This window comes from Mytilus galloprovincialis, chromosome 7 (assembly GCF_965363235.1).
Source record: "Mytilus galloprovincialis chromosome 7, xbMytGall1.hap1.1, whole genome shotgun sequence".
Lineage (NCBI taxonomy): Eukaryota > Metazoa > Mollusca > Bivalvia > Mytilida > Mytilidae > Mytilus > Mytilus galloprovincialis.
The window spans coordinates 15,249,953-15,268,620 of NC_134844.1; the positions used below are offsets into that span (position 1 = coordinate 15,249,953).

Here is an 18,668-nt window from a genome sequence, read left to right on the forward strand (position 1 = left end):
GATATGGATTGAGGACTAATCTTTGAAATTTACGCCGTATTGTTTTTTTCCCTAAAGTGTTAACTTTGTATTTAAACATTTACAGTTGAATAGAATATGTGGTTTTGAGGATATCTTAAAGCCAAAAGTTTAAGGACCAGTACTAAAAAAAAAATACATTTTGAAAAAATTGAATATTAAAATAAAAAAATTGATATTTCTATGTCCACCATATTGGATATCACCGGAAGTAGGGGGTTTAAAGACATTATTAAGTCATATAAATTGTACCCATGGGAAGCACCAAAGAAAGGTTCCTGCACATTATAATGATAGAAGCAATACTTTAAAACACATTTCAAGTACTCTCCCTAAAAAAAAGCTTATTTAAGTAAAATGTCCGCGATGTTCGATTTTACCGGAAATAGGGTTTTTGAAGACATCTAATCTATATAATTTATCCAAACGTGGTACATAACAAAGGTTTGTACCAAATATTATGATAGTAGCATGATAATTACACATTTTCACATACAAGCCATCGATATTGATTTAAGTATGATGTCCGCCATTTTGGATTTTACCGGAGGTGAGACATTTTTTTTCAAATGCCTCCCTATCTGAAATAAAAGAATAATAGTTGAGGAAGGTCTATGCCAAATTTCATGCTTGTAGCAGGATGTGGACAATTTTTCACATAGCCGCTGCGTACTACATGACGGTAACAGATATCCAAGAGAAGAATTGGGGGACAGTGGAGGTTGGCTGTAGAGGCTTTGTTTCTCAACTCTTTTGAGAGCATTGTTGTCCCTAGGACTTACTGGACCAGTAAGAAAAAGTTTGGTTGGAAGAGTTGGGAGTCAGGCAGAGGAAGCTTCTGGTTGGGCATGGAGGAAAAGGGAAAATCAGTATACGAGCTAGCTGGTTTCTTACTGAGCCTGATCAACTCAGTCAGCGCACCCCTCTGGAGATTGTCGTGGACAGCACCGAAACAGTCGAGGAGATTGGATCCACCTAATCATGGACCAACTGAGCAGTGGAAACACTGTATATAAAATTTTCTCACAATCTCAACCATTTATTAGAAATGATTTTATGCATCTCTTTATGTTTTGTTTTTTTATCGTCTGAATCATTTTTGTTGATATCTCTTCTGACAAAAGCATGTACTTTGCCGTTGCTGTATTCTTTGTCTATTTATTTTTATTTTTGTTTTCCGGGGAGGGTGGGGATAAGAGCTAATCCGTTTTGTATCACCCCTTTTTAAGCCCATATTATGATTCCCTAGTTACATCTGATTGAAAATGTCTCACAATTTTAGCCATATAATGCTATAGTGCATAGAATCAACGTTTATTTTTTCCAATTAGCGACTGTTGTAAATACTGATAGTATTTGGTCGAGTTTGGTTCGTTATCATTCCTTATCATATACTTTCTTCTGTGTTCGCCTCATATCTGAACAGGTATGTTGAAGAAGAAATATTTCATTTGTATTTAAAAAAAACAGTTCCATTTGTATCCTTACAGTTTACGTTTGATACGATCACGACGAGTCACGCCCATATTTAATTTTCACCGACTTCCGAAAAAAATATTAAAAACATTTGCTTTTTCTATATCACCTTTCGAACATTTGGTTTGCTGTTGCAATAAACAACTCTTAGTACAAAGAATAGTTTCTTCATTTTTGTTATTTTTGTTATTTTTACTAATTTTATATCAATGTTCAAAGGTTTATTTAACGAATCAGAGATATATAATCAGGTAAGCTTCACAGGCAGAAATTAATGTAAATACACTTCCATGCGGTATTAAATATAACAATCTGTCAATATTACTTATTTTGATTTTTCTACAAAAAGAGTTGTCAAGGCATCAATATGTTTACAGTTTATTATGTAATGTTTCATGCTCATTGTTTTTTTTATTTCGGGGGAGGGGTTGGGGGTTCACATGTAAAAGATGGAAAAACAACTTAGCTGTTATCAATTGTTAAGGGTATAAATATGTAAAATAACTAGTTTTGCCAAATTTAAACATTGCAAACGCATCAATCATTAAACATTAGATATATAATTAGATACACTAAAAGTTGATACCCCATATCCTTTGTTTTATTTTATTTTTTACTTTTATTAAAACACAAATAATGTTTTTAACGAAACGATGGAGCATAAAAGGAGTCTTGAATAACTCCTTAATCTCGTTTTTATAGTGGTCTGTAAAAATTTGTCCAGAAAGAATTGATAAGAGAGGGTTGAAAGATACCAGAGGGACATTCGAACACATATTTGGAGTTAAATGGCTAAATAAGAAAAAGACAAACAGACTAATATGGATGGAGAGTTGTCTCATTGGCACTCACACCACATCTTCCTATATCTCAATAATAGTTATAATAGTACACATGGCATACCGGATGACAACGCTATTGTTCGCAATGTCGCAAGAAGAAGCGAAAACATTATTGAAGAAATCTGAGCGAACGTTAGAAGATCTAGATAAGCACGGGCCATCTTTTAATGTTGTCTTCCTCAAAACCCCTACAAAATAAGATCAGAAAGTACAACTAAGACTTTATTTTCTGTAATGACACACACACAGGTACTGGTGGAAATGTGGTCAGATAAATTTTACTGACCCCAGGTTTGTCTTATTTAACTAGAGATTTGGTCAGATAAATGACCCCAAGTTTGACTTATTTAAACAGCTGTGTATGATCTCACGACGCTGTCATCTGCTGTAGCACAGCCTGACAGTATCCAAAGTAAATAACTATTAATCATATTCAATTCGCCAACAATCTAAACACAAATATTTAGTATTCTGCGAAAAAAGAAAAACCTTGATACAACTTTGATACAAACATTTGATATTTGTTCATTATGACCACATTGTCGTCTTATCTCCATGAATTGAATCAATCAGGCATTATAAATAAGACTTATTAACTCATATTGGTCCTGTCGCGGTTGTCACGATTTCTAAATGTAGTAAGATTGCCTCTTTTATAACACAAAAGCAAGAAGACAATCAGTCTAGAGTTTTAATGAAATAATCAAATTTTGCGACTGGGATACATACATTTGCAACACTTCAATTAAATCTGATTTCTTCTTAATAATAGGGCTGTTTTTACAAATACAGAATATCTTTGATTGAGGCAATATTTCAAAATTTAGTGTTGTGTTCTATTAAAGACGAATTTTATTTTTATTATAGTGTCAGTTCTGTTGTCTTATTATAAAACAAAACCAAAAAATATTTACAAAAACTTTATTTTCATTATTACTTTTGTGAAAGAACGTATGCAGTTATACATATAAACAAGTCTGCTCTCCTAGCTGTGAAGATCAAAATTGGATTCTTAAAAATAAGAACTGACAATTGTTTTGGCACTTTTGTGAAAGATTTAGCCAGTTTCACCATCGGAACTAGTACCTTTTGCACAGCAATATTTCTTTTATTTGAAACGAAAAGTTAATAGTTAATTGATAAGATTATTTTTTGTGTAACCATATGTATTAAAAGCCAATTTAACAAGTTAATGAACTAAAAGATTTCATAAATACTTTACATTAATTTCTAATCATATTCAGTTATTTGCTGAAATATATAAAGTGTTGTTATCTCATTTTATAGCTATCAGGCTAAGGTTACTTCTTTCAGCTTACCACTTTCTACTTCTAAAAAGCATTAACACAAACACTTTATAAATGAAAAGAGAAAAAAGTTATAGTAAATTTCTTTATTGCATAGAACATGGTATCATGAAGAACTTACATTTTGACAAATGATTTTATCAGATTTCCAAGAGGACTCGAAAATGAAGACAATGTAAATAAGGACGAACTAAAATTATGACCGATTTTAAGATGCGTGACTTTGTAGCCAGATGATACAATTTTGACAGCGTTTTACACGAACAGAGATAAGACAGTGCCAGTCAAATTAGAGCGATAGTATGAAGCCACAATTACCATGAACTCGTAAATCGTTTTACGTCCCTACTATCATGTCCTCGCGAAAAAAGTGTTGCTAAAGATTCTTACACAACATGATTTATAAACAATTGGATGAAAAATGAAACCGTGTGGTGAATGTTGGAAGCTATTGAAAAAAGTACATTTTGTAATAATACTTCAAAAAAGTTTCACTTCGTCATTGCATATAGTTTGATGCCAAAATTTTTAGTTCTTTAGTTCAGCATTTTGTTTTTTGATCTAAATACTTTTACTGATTTGGTTTTATAAACTGTTTTCTCTAAGCAGCCTCGGTGAAGGACAACCAGAACGACTCAATAAAAGACCATGATTTAAGGGTGATTTTATAGTCTTACTAAGTCACACCAAGGACGTATATTATATATAGGTCACATAGACATCGGCGCTTGTTTATTTTCGTCACAAGTGCATAATTCTATTCCTGTATTTCTTTAAATGTATCATTTCTGAAATTTAACTTGTTTCCAAAGTTTTTCAGCAAAAATGAGAGGCAGGCAGAATAGAATAAACCTTGTGTTTTTTATTGTCTAAATCTCCTGTTCATCGTCAGAGTAGTGATTGTGACTTATCAGCTTTCCTTTATATCTGGGCTGTTGGTCGATATCAACAACAACTGGGGTATGTTTCAATGGAGTCTTAGAATGCACAGCTAACACATTATTAGCACAATCTCTGATTACACTAAAGGAATAGTCTACATCTCTGGAATTTGTGCGTTCTGCACATACGGCAAAGCGGAGGAAATACACGTTTTTATCGAATGCTGGAATGAGGAATATACGCTTGTCTTCAATAATTTCTTCCATCAGTTTTTCATTCAGTTCATTTGGACCCTAGAATATATTACGAAACACAGGTTTATAACAATATTAGACATTGACAATATTTAGCATAGAACTTTAGAATTTGTCTGTAATTTAATTCATGAAATTTCACCCATTATATGTCGAGATCATCACACTAGCAGTCTAACCATATGATTTATTTTTATGTACTTGATTTTGATAAATGATGATTCCCTTTAAACCATATGTTGCCAAACTCATTGTGAAGTTTTTGGAATGTGCACAGAGAATTCATAATTGCAGTACAATGGCACAGATATACAACGCTATATTTGAATTAATACTGCAAATTATGTCAGGTACAATATATAATACAACAGAATGCTTCAAATTTCCAAACGTCTTATAGCTTAGAATTTATTTTGTGGTGAAAGTGCATTTTACAACGAATTATACCATACAATGATAAGATTTGTTTTTGCAAATGTGCTGTTTAAAATCCACAAAGAAAGATCAAAAGTGTCATCCTTTTAGATAAAGAGAAAATAAAATAATATGTAGGGTGTTAGTTATAAAATGTTGAATAAATACTGAAGTTGTTGGATGAACACTTAACTTGACCATAAAGTATACAAAGCTAGATAACTTGTTAAATTACTAACGGAATAACACGTGTATTGAATCCTTACTTACTTTTAATTTAAAACATACAAGTCCCATCACAACCTCTGCAACTATCTCAAAACGTCCATCTTCTCTTGCTAACTTTTCAAATTGCTTTGCCAAGTTTACATGCTTCAAAATTAAGAAAATCATTCAAAATAAAAAGGAATGCTATGCAGGTTAATTTCTGTAACAGCTTATAGGTAAACAACCACCCTGTATCGAGGAAATCGTGATACATAGGAAATCCAAGATCTGGAATTTCGTATAAACTGGTAGATATGTATGTTAACCCCCACTGGAATTAAGAAATGGAAATTTCACAATGATGGAAGCTGACATCTTCTTTTATTGTTATGTTTTGTTCTCCGACTCCCCTTGTCAAGTTCTAGATTTAAGTGAAGATAAGACATAGTTTTTACCGTATCTGGTGTATCCTTTATTTTAAGTTCGATAGATGCGTACTTAGTGATAGTCATAGTCACCACAATTTGAATTATATAATGAGATAACATCATATATGTACAGGTAGCAGAACATAACGGTAAGCTAGCCTCTTTTCATACTCCAACAGACGCTCGTTTACAAAGTTTGCCTCTTAAGAATAAAAGAAAAGGTCGACAAGAGCACAAATGGTTACTATTTGAATGCCGATTGTTTGTTGAAAAATACGTCATTAAAACAAGTTGTCAATCCAGAAATCAATCATCTTGATAAACGTTTCATAAAATATAAACAGTCATGCAGATTTCAAATAAAAACGAAAAGAGTAACACGTATCTCAAAATTTTGAACAATGTGTTTCTTTCTGGAAACACAAATGGAACCAAGGAAAAGTACCATTTTTTTTTTTAACTCTTTCTAGTTTTTGAGAGAAATTGTTTGTTAAATTATTAAGCTCGTTTCTGCTTTGAATATGTATTTCACATAAACTTATCTCAGTTATCAGGCTTATAGTTTAGTACGCCTATCAAAATCTCGTGGAACAGATCTCGAAGGAGTATGAATCTTAGATATATCTTCCTTTCAACCGAATCCTTCTGTGGTGTGGGGAATCATTATCAGTTGAACAATTGAATAATCAACAATTAAAAAACAGTCGTACCTTCCTGATGTAAGATTGAACTCCTGAAACACCATATGAACGAAGCATAAACCACAACTTCAATGATCGAAATCGGCGTCCTAGTGGAATCTGCCAGTGCTAAAACAAAACATAAATCGGTTTTATAAAGACATTTTCTTTATTATAGGAATTAAGGTTCATCATAACAAATCGACAAAAATGGCTGTAGTAACATTTAAAAAAATACTCTGAGTACAGAATTACCGGTACGTTTGGAAAGTTTTAAGACCTGGCATCCACTAGATATATAAAAGTGAAATGTATTTGTGTTAAAGAAAGTTAAAATCTTTTTTTGATTTGGATAGGCATTTTTTTCGTTCATGCAGAAGGTGTAAATAGTTATCAAAGGTACCAGGACAATAATTTAATACGCAAAACGCGTTTTTCGTCTACATAAGACTCATCAGTGACGCTCAGATCAAAATAGTTATAAAGCCAAACAAGTACAAAGTTGAAAAGCATTGAGGACCCCAAATTCCCAAACGTTGTGCCAAATACGGCTAAGGTAATCTATTCCTGAGGTAGAAAAGCCTTAGTTTTTCGAAAAAATCAAAGTTTTGTAACAGGAAATTTATAAAAATGACCATATAATTGATATTCATGTCAACACCGAAGTGCTGACTACTTGGCTGGTGATACCTGTCCCAAAAAGTGTGTGTTTGCTTTAACGTTCTGGTTTATTGTCTTTATTTTTACTGATATTCGGAAGGTAATCTTTGTCGAACACACTTTTCAGTAATCTACTAGTATATAGTGTTTATAGCAATCAATTTTACTGCACAAGAATGCACTTACTTGAGCAATTCCTATTTAAGTTTTTAAACATTAATAACATACTTTTTTAAGAATAAATGGACTGATATCTGTTATTATCATTACCGTAAAGAGGAAAACTTGTAAAACCATTCAATAAGACAATTTGGCCAAACTCTACATACCCTGTAATCTGGTACTTTTCCTTGGTTCACGTGTTTAAGATATACCGGATCAACATTAAAAGCATCAACTAACAGAGTGCTATCTCTTATCCTATAGAAAAATAGTTGGTAAAGAATTAGTTCTTTTCTGCAGAACTTGGTCAGTAGTTATCAAAAGTACCAGGATTAATATAAAGGAGGAAGTTTAAAAGTTCATTCCCTGTAGTTTAAAAAAAAATGTGTTAAAAACTTAAGCAAAGTCAGTAGATAGATGTGACGAGCAATATCGACAAAACCTTAATTGTGTGTAATATGAAAATAAAATAAATCATCCAACATTAAATGTTACATCCTATTTGTTTAGAAATAAACTGAGTGATACGATATTTGTACATCCGAAATCATCACATCACTTTACAGTGGGTTGTTATATATGCAACTGTCCACCACAACAGCGATATGTACATTAAAGCAGTAGTTTACTGCCAACAGGTATGGCACAAGTAAAATATTTGATTAAGGGAATTCAAAACAGAGTTTAATATTATAAGTGTAGTTAAGGCTGATCATTCAATAAGGAGCAGAGGGGTCACTGATGAATGTTGACATTGAGGATCTGCAATAAATCAGGAATATTCCAGTAGTTTTTCCAGTTAATATATTTGTGGTTACCGTTTTATCAGTTTTATGGAGTTACCCTTTTTAAAATTACCTTTAAGTTTGTTATTTTCGTTATTACATTTTTTATATGTCTTTGCTTGAATATCACTTTAGTTTTGATACCAACATAGGCTACATCGGTTTGTTGTTGATAAATTATAAAATTTGTTTACTGACAGACTTACCACATCACAGAGAGGTCGAAGTTAATCAACATCCATTTGTGTGGGTTAATGCTGATAGTCTCTGCATACTGAAAGGTAGAAGGCATTATTTTACTTTGGCCATGATGGAAAAATTAAGAAGCCTAGTGAATGTAAGAAGTAATACAATGAACATAATTTTTCTAACACACAAGCATAATTTCTGTCTCAATAAAATTCATTTCGTTTATCGGTTCATTAAAATATGGTGGTTTAATACTCCAGGAGAAAGGGACTAATACAATTCACCATCAACATAACATCCAAACAAACTACAGCATGAGTGTTATTACGGAGTATATATCTCCCAATTGATACGATATTCCCGTGCTTGCATTTCCTATCATGATTTTCTTCATAGCGGGGTTGCTGCTCACAAGGAAGCTATTAAACCAAGAGTTCCAAATGGTGAAGTTGAAATCATCCCTTCGTAAATTTTACGGACGCAATCACGAGTTGGTTGACTGTTATGGAATAACCGTTTCACAAATGATATCGGATATGTTCCTTACGTCGTAACTACAATCTCCTTCCCTTTCATGAATGTGACCTATCGAATTAGACTATTTACCGGATTTGTTATCACATAAGCAACACGACGGGTGCCGCATGTGGAGCAGGATATGCTTACCCTTCCGGAGCACCTGAGATCACCCCTAGTGTTTTGGTGGGGTTCGTGTTGTTTATTCTTTAGTTTTCTATGTTGTGTCGTGTGTGCTGTTGTTTGTTTGTCTTTTTCATTTTTAGCCATGGCGTTGTCAGTTTGTTTTAGATTTATGAGTTTGACTGTCCCTTTGGTATCTTTCGTCCCTCTTTTATTAGCTATTTGTATATTACCTCTATTCCTTTCATGTAATGTCTAAATTCTGGACAAACGAATGCACTGCCTGCATAAGCCGCGTCTATATGTAGCCATATACCTTCTTCTTCACCTGTAATATGTATCAACAGTTAGCAATGATTTTGTTAATCAATTTATACGAAACAGTGATACAAGTAATTATGATTTCTAAGAAATGCATCCAGAATGTTTTTGAAATGTTAAAGGTCAGATATTTTAGGAAATGTGTAATAAGGTTTATGCCATCACGTTAGAAAGTGTGTGCCACCACTTAAGTAATATGTAAGTTAATGCTTTCACTTTAGTAAGTTTAGAATCTGATTTTATCGATGAAAATGTTTACACAATATGTTGATACTTTTTCTTTAAAATAACTTATTTTATTAATATCGCACAACCACACTCATTAAAGTGGATCGACCACCATCTATATATATATATATATATATTTCAAAGCGAAAAAGGTGCTTACAAATAGGTCCTATTTCTGCTAAGTTGTCGAAAGCACAAGTCCCTGTTGTTCCCAAAGACACGCAGATCTATGATAAAAATAATATGATATAATATATTATATAATATAGATATGAATTTACAAATGAGGTAACTTGGCTATTTGCTTTGATGAAAACATTCCAGTACCAACCAACAATTATCATAACGTAAAGCATTTACTTCCAAAAAATAATAAAAAAAATAAAACAGCACGTTATAGATTTAATGCCTTCGGAGCGCTTTCCTGGATTCACCTCATCGGGACGCTCAAAGCTAAATATTTGAAAGCCTAGGATGCATAAGAACCTAGACAGTGGAAGGGCTATAATTATATAAAAAAAAAGGAAATAAAAGAATAAAAACAATCGATCTAAGGTCACCTTTGCCAGAGGGAGTTGTAACCTCAACAGGACAAGAACATTAGAATTGTGACGACTGAATACATTTACAAATTCGTTTTCCACTACAAAATCAAACCTTAAATTATTATCTCATTTTCTTATTTTTGTGTTTACACTGATTCGTTACTAATGTTGTCTTTATATTTAATCAATTTTATAACACAACTTACAAAAAATGGTATGTTGCCTTTGTCTTTGTCTCGTTTTATAGCTTGTCTTAGTGTCTCCCCTCGAACACTGTGGTTACTGTCAGGTATCAGTTTAACCATTTGTACAGCTCCAAGCAACCCAGATCGTTCCACAGACGAGTTTGCCTGGAAATATGATTAAATATATTATTATTGTTCTGAAACTCAGTATGTTGCGTCTTCATTTCCTTCTGAAATAATTTATTGTTGATTGCTTAAAGTCCTCATGTTCAAGACGAAAAAAGGAAAGGAAATGGGCACAACAATCTTCTTTGATTTTTTTTTAAAACACATTAATAAAGGGTTTGAATTGTGTTAAAAAGACATTTGGTGCATAGTATTTTTTATTCTCGGTATTTGCACTATTTCAACGTAATCTTTTACCTGTGTTGAACAGTAACCAACAAGTTTTGAGATGATCTCTACTTCATTCATTTCAGGATTTTCTTTCTTGTATTTGTTTACAATACGTGTTCTCGCTGCTAACAGACATAGCAGGACTGTTTCACTGGCAGTTGACTGAAAAAAAGATTGATAAATTGATTGCTGGTGTTTAATGCCACTTTCAACACTATTGGCAATATTATAGTAGGTAGTTGATATTAGGGAAAGAAGTCAGACCCCGAAGAGAACTTCGACAGGAAAACTGCCATTCCTATTCCATAAAAACCGGAGCCAAACTCATCTGCCATGAGCGGATTTCGAATTTACAAGCGCACAGTTGACAAGCAAGTGATTTTTGTAGATGAACTTTGTAGCCAGAAAAACAAAGAATGTTGGTAAATAAATGAAAACCATTTTTGCTTTAGAATTCTTGGAAACATTTGTGTATCTGTTATTGTATCCTTTGTTTAACGTTATTCTTGGAATAAAATTGACTTAAACTACAATTGGTTACTAGTATATAAAAGCAAGAGGGTAAAAATCAGTCACGGAAAGATACAAAGATATCTAAAATATGTATCTGACCTGTATGACTCCGCCCCCTGGTCCCTCAGTACAGTGTAGAAATTCTTCAGGCAGACCTATCATTTTGCCCAGCCAGTCTGTGGTGACGACTTCTAATTCTGTACATGCAGGACTTGTCACCTGTAAAGACAAACATGTTAACAGTTTACTATAACCTTCGTCTTTTTGACATTTTCAAAAGACAACAAAGAAACATATACTATTTAAGAAAAACAAAATAGACGTTTTTGATTATAGTCTAAAAAATTCTTTTTTGAAACAATACCACAGTTAAAATGTTAGGTTAGACTGCTTCAAATCTTGACTTAGAATGAGAATTCAAAATTAGACATTACGTAAAAAGAACAGACATGAGTGTTCCCGTTGTGAACTGGTTAGAAACATTTCAACAGCGTATTCATAATGAAAAGAACACCCAACAGTTTCAACGATCCGTAAGGGCTTACGTTTTCAATAATAATTTCCTGAAAACAGGATAAAGACTACCAAACAAAAAGTATTAACAAATATTGAACAGTGCTTCAGATCATTAAAACATTGTTTCTTTGGTTATAGACACACATTTTTTCTCACTTATTTACGAGGAGCACAATATTTAGTTCTTTGAATAGAATCATGCGGTCTGTTATTTTCTTTTTAGTTATTCTAGGCATTGTGTTGTCGGTCCCGGTTAAAACTCTGATTTTGATAGGTAATTGCAAGTTCCAAAGCAAGATAAGTTTTTCTTCAAACATTTTCTAATTATGCATTTATAAGCATTGATTTCTACTTTGTAGTTAGATCCATTGATATCTTCTTTTCTTTTCAAAATGCTAATAAAAAGGGAGGTTTTAGTGAAAAGAAGAATGTGTCAGAAATTCAAGATGAATCATACAAATGTTGAAGAAATATTAAACTTACCCAAGAAAATCCTATACAACCAATAGCGTCTGATAACATGTCACCAAGAATGGATGGGTACGAACTTCCAGGAGCAAAGTATCCGTGGAAATATGGACTATGCCAATGTGTTACCTGCAAAAGTTATAAATTATCATTGTAACAAAACCAGCTGTTATATTGCAGCAAGATAAATTTAGCGACAGAAGCTCAAGTGGATGTATGTTGTGTCATATAGTTTTCTAGTGAAATTAATTGGTTAGTGTCTTATATTATCATGCATTTCAATAACTTTTTTTCTGTATTATTGTTTCAATGTTTAAAAAAATGAAAACATGATATTTATTTCTAATTTTAATTGTTAATTAAAAAACCCACAGGAATTGATAACAGGAAAACAACCGAAGTCAAAGATGCACTTTGATACGACCAGGCTACGACCCAAGACATTATTTTAGAAGAAAACAAATAAATAGACAAACACTTATTAACTTTCTATATTCACGGGGATGATGGGGAGAACAAAGAACGTATCATCTCCTTTAAACTATAGATGTATCGTACACGTGCTATAAAACAAATATTAGAAGGGCAACTTTCCATGAAATACATACACCGGGCATTATCACTCGTTCGATATCTTTGAAAACTTCATCAAAATTTTCTGGATCTTTCGGTGCTTCCTCTGGTAAGAGATCTTTAAGGTATCCAGGAGAAACGTTGTGAACCACATCACGTTCTCGTATATTCTCGAGGTAATCAGCGATGTAATCTACCATTTCTCGTCCACGTTTTCTAAACTCTTTGGCGTCCATGGTGTCTGTCTGTCGTAAGCTACTCCTGACAAAAAGAAATTGTTAGGTAGATACAGAAAGTACCGATACCTTATCCCGGCCTCGTTAAACATTAGATTAGTTTCCTCGGAGTTCAGTATTTTTGTGATTTTACCTTTTTGTATATTTAGATAGAAAATAATAAGTAATTATTAGTATTCTAAATTACTAAAGTTGCATTAGAAGCTTGTTGAATTATATATATTATTTTTTGCGAGTAAAAGTATCGGATAAGATACTGACGACGGTCAAACACTTCTGCATAAAAATATATGCAAGTTGAAAACTATTGAAACTATCAAAATATCAAGTAATTTTAATGTATCCATTATTTCCAAATTGTTCAATAAAGAGAATATCTTATTTCAGAGGGAAAAAAAGACAGAAGAGGAAACGATAAAACAAAAACATAAAAAAATAGGATTTTTGGCAGCAGTCTTTTGGTCAAAACTGTGTCTTTTAAAATACAACATTAAATAAATTTAGCATAGTTGGTTTTCCTTTGTTAAAAACTCTTATAAACACAAAACCGTTATTTATTTAGAAAATGTATTCTTTTCTAATATAAGATTTTCTTTGAGATAATTTTTGAGCCCTGCAACATTTATTCGATAATATCACACAGTGTTGTTCTATATCACACAGTTTTAATAATAGTGTTGTTAAACTTTTTATTTTATTATTATGTGTTTTTCCTAAATTTCCAAATAAAATTATATCAATGTAAACGGAAGAATTATTTGTGTTTGATTATAAAACCAGTAACCGAGTCTTATCCACAGATCTGCTATTTTATAAGTTTGATTATAAAACCAGTAACCGAGTCTTATCCACAGATCTGCTATTTTATAAGTTTGATTATAAAACCAGTAACCGAGTCTTATCAACAGATCTGCTATTTTATAAGTTTGATTATAAAACCAGTAACCGAGTCTTATCAACAGATCTGCTATTTTATAAGTTTGATTATAAAACCAGTAACCGAGTCTTATCCACAGATCTGCTATTTTATAAGTTTGATTATAAAACCAGTAACCGAGTCTTATCCACAGATCTGCTATTTTATAAGTTTGATTATAAAACCAGTAACCGAGTCTTATCAACAGATCTGCTATTTTATAAGTTTGATTATAAAACCAGTAACCGAGTCTTATCCACAGATCTGCTATTTTATAAGTTTGATTATAAAACCAGTAACCGAGTCTTATCCACAGATCTGCTATTTTATAAGTTTGATTATAAAACCAGTAACCGAGTCTTATCAACAGATCTGCTATTTTATAAGTTTGATTATAAAACCAGTAACCGAGTCTTATCCACAGATCTGCTATTTTATAACATGTCCAAAATATGTGTTCAATATCTTCAGTAACTTCATTTCAGAGAGTACATCTGTTGCTTTTTTTATTTTAATTTTAGATGAAGATTTATATGTACCCAATATCCTGTGTATTATTCTATACTGAAACCAATGAAGATTTATATGTGCCCAATATCCTGTGTATTATTCTATACTGAAACCAATGAAGATTTTAGCTAGTTGTGGAGTAAAAAGACATATTATGCACGGTTTTCCAATCAACATGGTTATTCAGTGTTAACGACTATTTGTCTTCACAGCTAAGTTTAGTAGTTTTTTTTCTCCTAAAACATAATACATATCCTTCAAGTCTTTTTTGGTAAAAATATATTCCTATGGATATTGTTTATGGATATTGATGGAAATTATCGGAAGAAAAGCTAGATTTCAAAATGCATATTTGTATGAACAGGTAATTAATTGTGTGATTTTTGTTTTGTTTTTGCAAGAAGCAGTTTATGCAGATACGAGTTCCTGGCAGGTTTTTATTCATCTGGGGACAGAGAGTCAAAATAAGTAGGATTGAACCATTGGTTTGACACTTCGGATATAATCCATTCACTAATATTTTATGTTTACATATAAATAAGGTTAAATATATATTTATATTGGAATTTGACATATTGCAAACTTCATGTGATATGACATGATAAGTTTATTTTTTAAATTAATAATATAAGCATACAAATATAATATAAATGTAATGTCTTTTTCTATCCAAAGTGCAAGTAAAAATATTTTACATTTTATGTAATGTTGTATTACATATTATTGAAAGATGAGACTTAAATAAAATATTGATTGAATTGAATTGGAATAGTAAATAAGTACTTGTATATTCTGTTGAAATTCATGGATGCTAATTTTCCACACAACGAAAATATATCGGATAACTCCAAGTAACTCATAAAAAACTAGTAATATTGATTTTTTTTGCAAAAATTTGTTGCTCAATTTTTAATAAAATAAATTTCAGATTTGTCACATATCAATATAAATGTAAAAGGAGTCCTTATGCAGCTTTACATTGCTATAAGTCCTCATCTTAGGTTTATCTTTAAAATTATAACAATTAACTAAACATAATGTTTGAATACAGATGGTCTAAATGAGACCTTTCTGTTTTGTCGGTTCACAAACGCCTTTAGTTTTGTCGTTACTTGTATAATTGAAACACACTTTTGCCATTTTGGACTGTAATCGTTAGAATCCAAAATTATGTAAAAATTTGTGTTTGTGTTTTTGTTTATTTAAATATGAAGAGCCTACCTTATGTATGTTTTCCTTTTAACGTGGACTATTTATTGCGTTTAATCACTAGACAATTAAAAGGTCGGCCCATTACGACATGATTTATAAGACCGTATGACTCTTATATATACCGAACGTTTCTTATCATGTAGGGTATTAAGTTCTTTCTCGTAACGATTTGATTTCCCTAACTTTGGCAGTTTGGAAGAAAATATAGCGGGCACAGTTCATGAGCAGGGTAATCATTGGTTGTAAACCATTTCATACCCAACCTTCAAAGAAAGTAAACAAACAAACAAACAAACAAGCAGAATGATGATGTTGCTTCGGATGCGCTAACAAAATAGTAAGAAGTTTGCTACACTATAAAGGAAAGGGAAGTGTGACTTGTGTTAAAATCAGAGAATATGAACACAGACACGAACTTTTTATAGGTGCGTCATTCTGGATTACTCAAAAAGAAAGTTTCGAAGAAATTGATGAGAATTATATTTCTTCCTACATTACTCCACATGTTTCATAACGAATATGCACCAACAAAATATCATTGCTGGTAAAAAATACATCCCCAATTTCATATTTTTCATATGCTTATCATTGAAGTTGTGTTGCCGTCAATGAACGATATATTTAACAAAATATATGAAAAGTATAAAACTACAAGGATAATTCTTTTGAGACAAAGGAAAGAGAATTTAATTATTTTTTCGCACAACACCCAGTTACAGGGCCTGTTTATATATATATATATATATAAAAGAAGACGTGGTATAGTTGCCAATGAGACAACTCTTTCCAAGAGACCAAAGACACGCAAATTTACATTTAGATATTATCGTACGGCCTTCAACAATGAACAAAGCCCATACCACATAGTCAGCTATAAAAGGTCCCAAAATCACAAATGTAATACAATTCATACGAGAAAACTAACGACCTACTTAATGTACAAAGAAATGAACCAAAAACAAATATGTCACACAGTAACAAAGTTTTTACGAGAACCAATGAATTACAGTCCGACTCCTAACTAGTTGTTTTTGTTATAACTTATTTCTAAGAGTATAAAACTCCTAAGACAGACTTATAACCCCTTTACCATAAAAAACAAACATATGCATAGAATGCAAAATTTGATACAAGCCAGTATGCATTTAGTTAATAAATTCGGGGTAAATCACTAATAAGGGAAAGGGATTAAATGTGCAATATTTATTTCTGTTAAATATTTAATGGACTACTACTAACATAGACATACAGGAAGCTCTGCACCAATGTAATTTGATTTGAATATATGAACCAGATTGGTAGAATTACAGAGTTTATCATCAGTATCTGAAAAGAATAGTCTTTTTTCAAGTTCCATTGCATTGCTGGGTCGTTATTTCATTCGTGCAAAATACAGTTTGTTTTGTTTACATGTAAACACGATAGTACACACAGCAAAAGTCCCAAATAACATCAAAAAAGTAAATCGAAGACTGGTTTGTTTATATGTTATAAATATGTACACGCTACAAATTTCCCAATAACAGTAAATAAAGTATAAGAAGCATAGGCTAGATATCACATGTGTTTACGGAAATCCAATAGTACATTCTGTTGTACTCTAAAGACAGTGGAAGCCTTGAATGACGTTTATCAGTTCATTCGTGAAATATTACATCATAATGTTCCTTACACGGTAAATAATTTATGAAATAATTTCATATCGAGATCCTCTTTTCTTATCTATTTATATAACATATTGTCTTGTCTTAATCTAAAGTGCAATGTGGACTTTGAGCAACGCTACAAGAAGAAAAAAAATACCACTTCAATAATGAAAAAAACTCGAAAATTGATCAAATGTGCAAAGTCAACATCTATTCAAATATCAATCTTGCCCAAGTAAGAATGTGACTGTACAAGAAAATGTCTAGTGACCCCATCCCGTCCCCCTCTATATCAATGTTCTTATTGTCTGCCTCGTATATAATTTGAATATTGCCAAAAGATTCTTGTCTTGACGGAAACAAAATCTTAGCTTAATTCTTTGTATATCAAACCTTATGAATAAAGTGTTCATTTGACTCGCCTTTCCCCCTAGATTTGGAAAAGCATTATTGAAAGAATTACAGCGCGTTCAGTTGTAAATTGAAAGGAAGTAGAAATTTGGTTAATCGAGACAAAAAAGCTGTCGTCTTTTTTTTTTTGTAAAGGGGCACTATCTTCGAAATGTATATAAAAAATATAAGATATGATTTTTTTAGTTCGATATTTAATGAAAGTGAAATAGTAATATAATAATTCGTTTTAAGCGGCAAGTCAAAATAAGCTTAGAAACATTGATGATAAATTATTCACTTGCAAGTTAAAAATTCGACCTAATTGAATCCGTATTAAGGTGAACTTCAATTTAACTCCTTAGTTATAGATGGATAACGCATGCATTGTGCCGTGTAGAGTAAATTTAAAGGAAAAGAATGTCATCATTGAAAGTGAAACAAAGGTAAATCATTTGATTGACTGATTCGATCCACAATATCATTCTTATACCGGTAAAAACGATGATTAACATTTTTTTTAATCTATAATATGTAAAATTAAACAGGCCTAGAAAAGTCTAAATTCACGAGTTCTTTCCTCTCTATATGTTTATATCGCTTATATATCCATCGGAGGTCACCGAAGTTCAATTCGATAGTTAATAAGATGGCGGCTACACTAGAATACACACGAAACGAAGAAGTTACATATTCTGGAGTCCTTGCCCTGTAAATAGTTTATTTTAAACTTTTTATGGATAAATGTTTTACATTGTTATAAATGAAATATCAGAATTTGAGTCAAATTGATGAACATGAATTTGACAGCTAGTGCCCCTTTAAAGAATCTAAATATTAATTAGAGTCCTTAAAAGTTATTTTTTATACAAGGGATTATAATAACTAACTACTAAAGTTCTACAAAATAGTCGTGTGTATTCAGAAACAAATTGTGAATGGGAACGACAGTGTTAATTTACATAAAATGATTCAGGATTGATTGATTATTGTTTGCTTAAAGTCAAGTGGAAACTATGAACAGTAACGATCCACATTGACAATACTTGACAGTACTTTGACCTCTAGAT

The 18,668-nt window shown here is 31.9% G+C and overlaps 1 protein-coding gene across 1 annotated transcript; it reads right to left on the reverse strand.

The window, feature by feature from the left end:
* Positions 1 to 4,485: 4,485 nt before the first annotated feature.
* On the reverse strand, positions 4,486 to 15,700 carry LOC143082401 (aromatic-L-amino-acid decarboxylase-like). Its single transcript, XM_076258051.1, has 13 exons — positions 15,572 to 15,700; positions 12,724 to 12,949; positions 12,131 to 12,244; positions 11,231 to 11,350; positions 10,646 to 10,780; positions 10,244 to 10,387; positions 9,653 to 9,719; positions 9,177 to 9,271; positions 8,322 to 8,389; positions 7,498 to 7,588; positions 6,539 to 6,637; positions 5,464 to 5,565; positions 4,486 to 4,818 (listed from the first exon to the last, which is right to left on the reverse strand). The coding sequence occupies exons 2-13, from the start codon at positions 12,922 to 12,924 to the stop codon at positions 4,513 to 4,515; spliced, it is 1,542 nt and encodes a 513-aa protein (XP_076114166.1). The 5' UTR covers positions 12,925 to 12,949; positions 15,572 to 15,700; the 3' UTR covers positions 4,486 to 4,512.
* Between the last annotated feature and the right edge of the window lie 2,968 nt (positions 15,701 to 18,668).

Coding starts and splice junctions, on each gene's coding strand:
- LOC143082401 (XM_076258051.1), bottom strand. CDS start 12,924: ATGGACGCCAAAGAGTTTAGAAAACGTGGACGAGAAATGGTAGATTAC. Junction 12,245..12,723: donor AACGAGTGATAATGCCCGGT/GTATGTATTTCA, acceptor TAACTTTTGCAG/GTAACACATTGGCATAGTCC. Junction 11,351..12,130: donor GTTGTATAGGATTTTCTTGG/GTAAGTTTAATA, acceptor TTGTCTTTACAG/GTGACAAGTCCTGCATGTAC.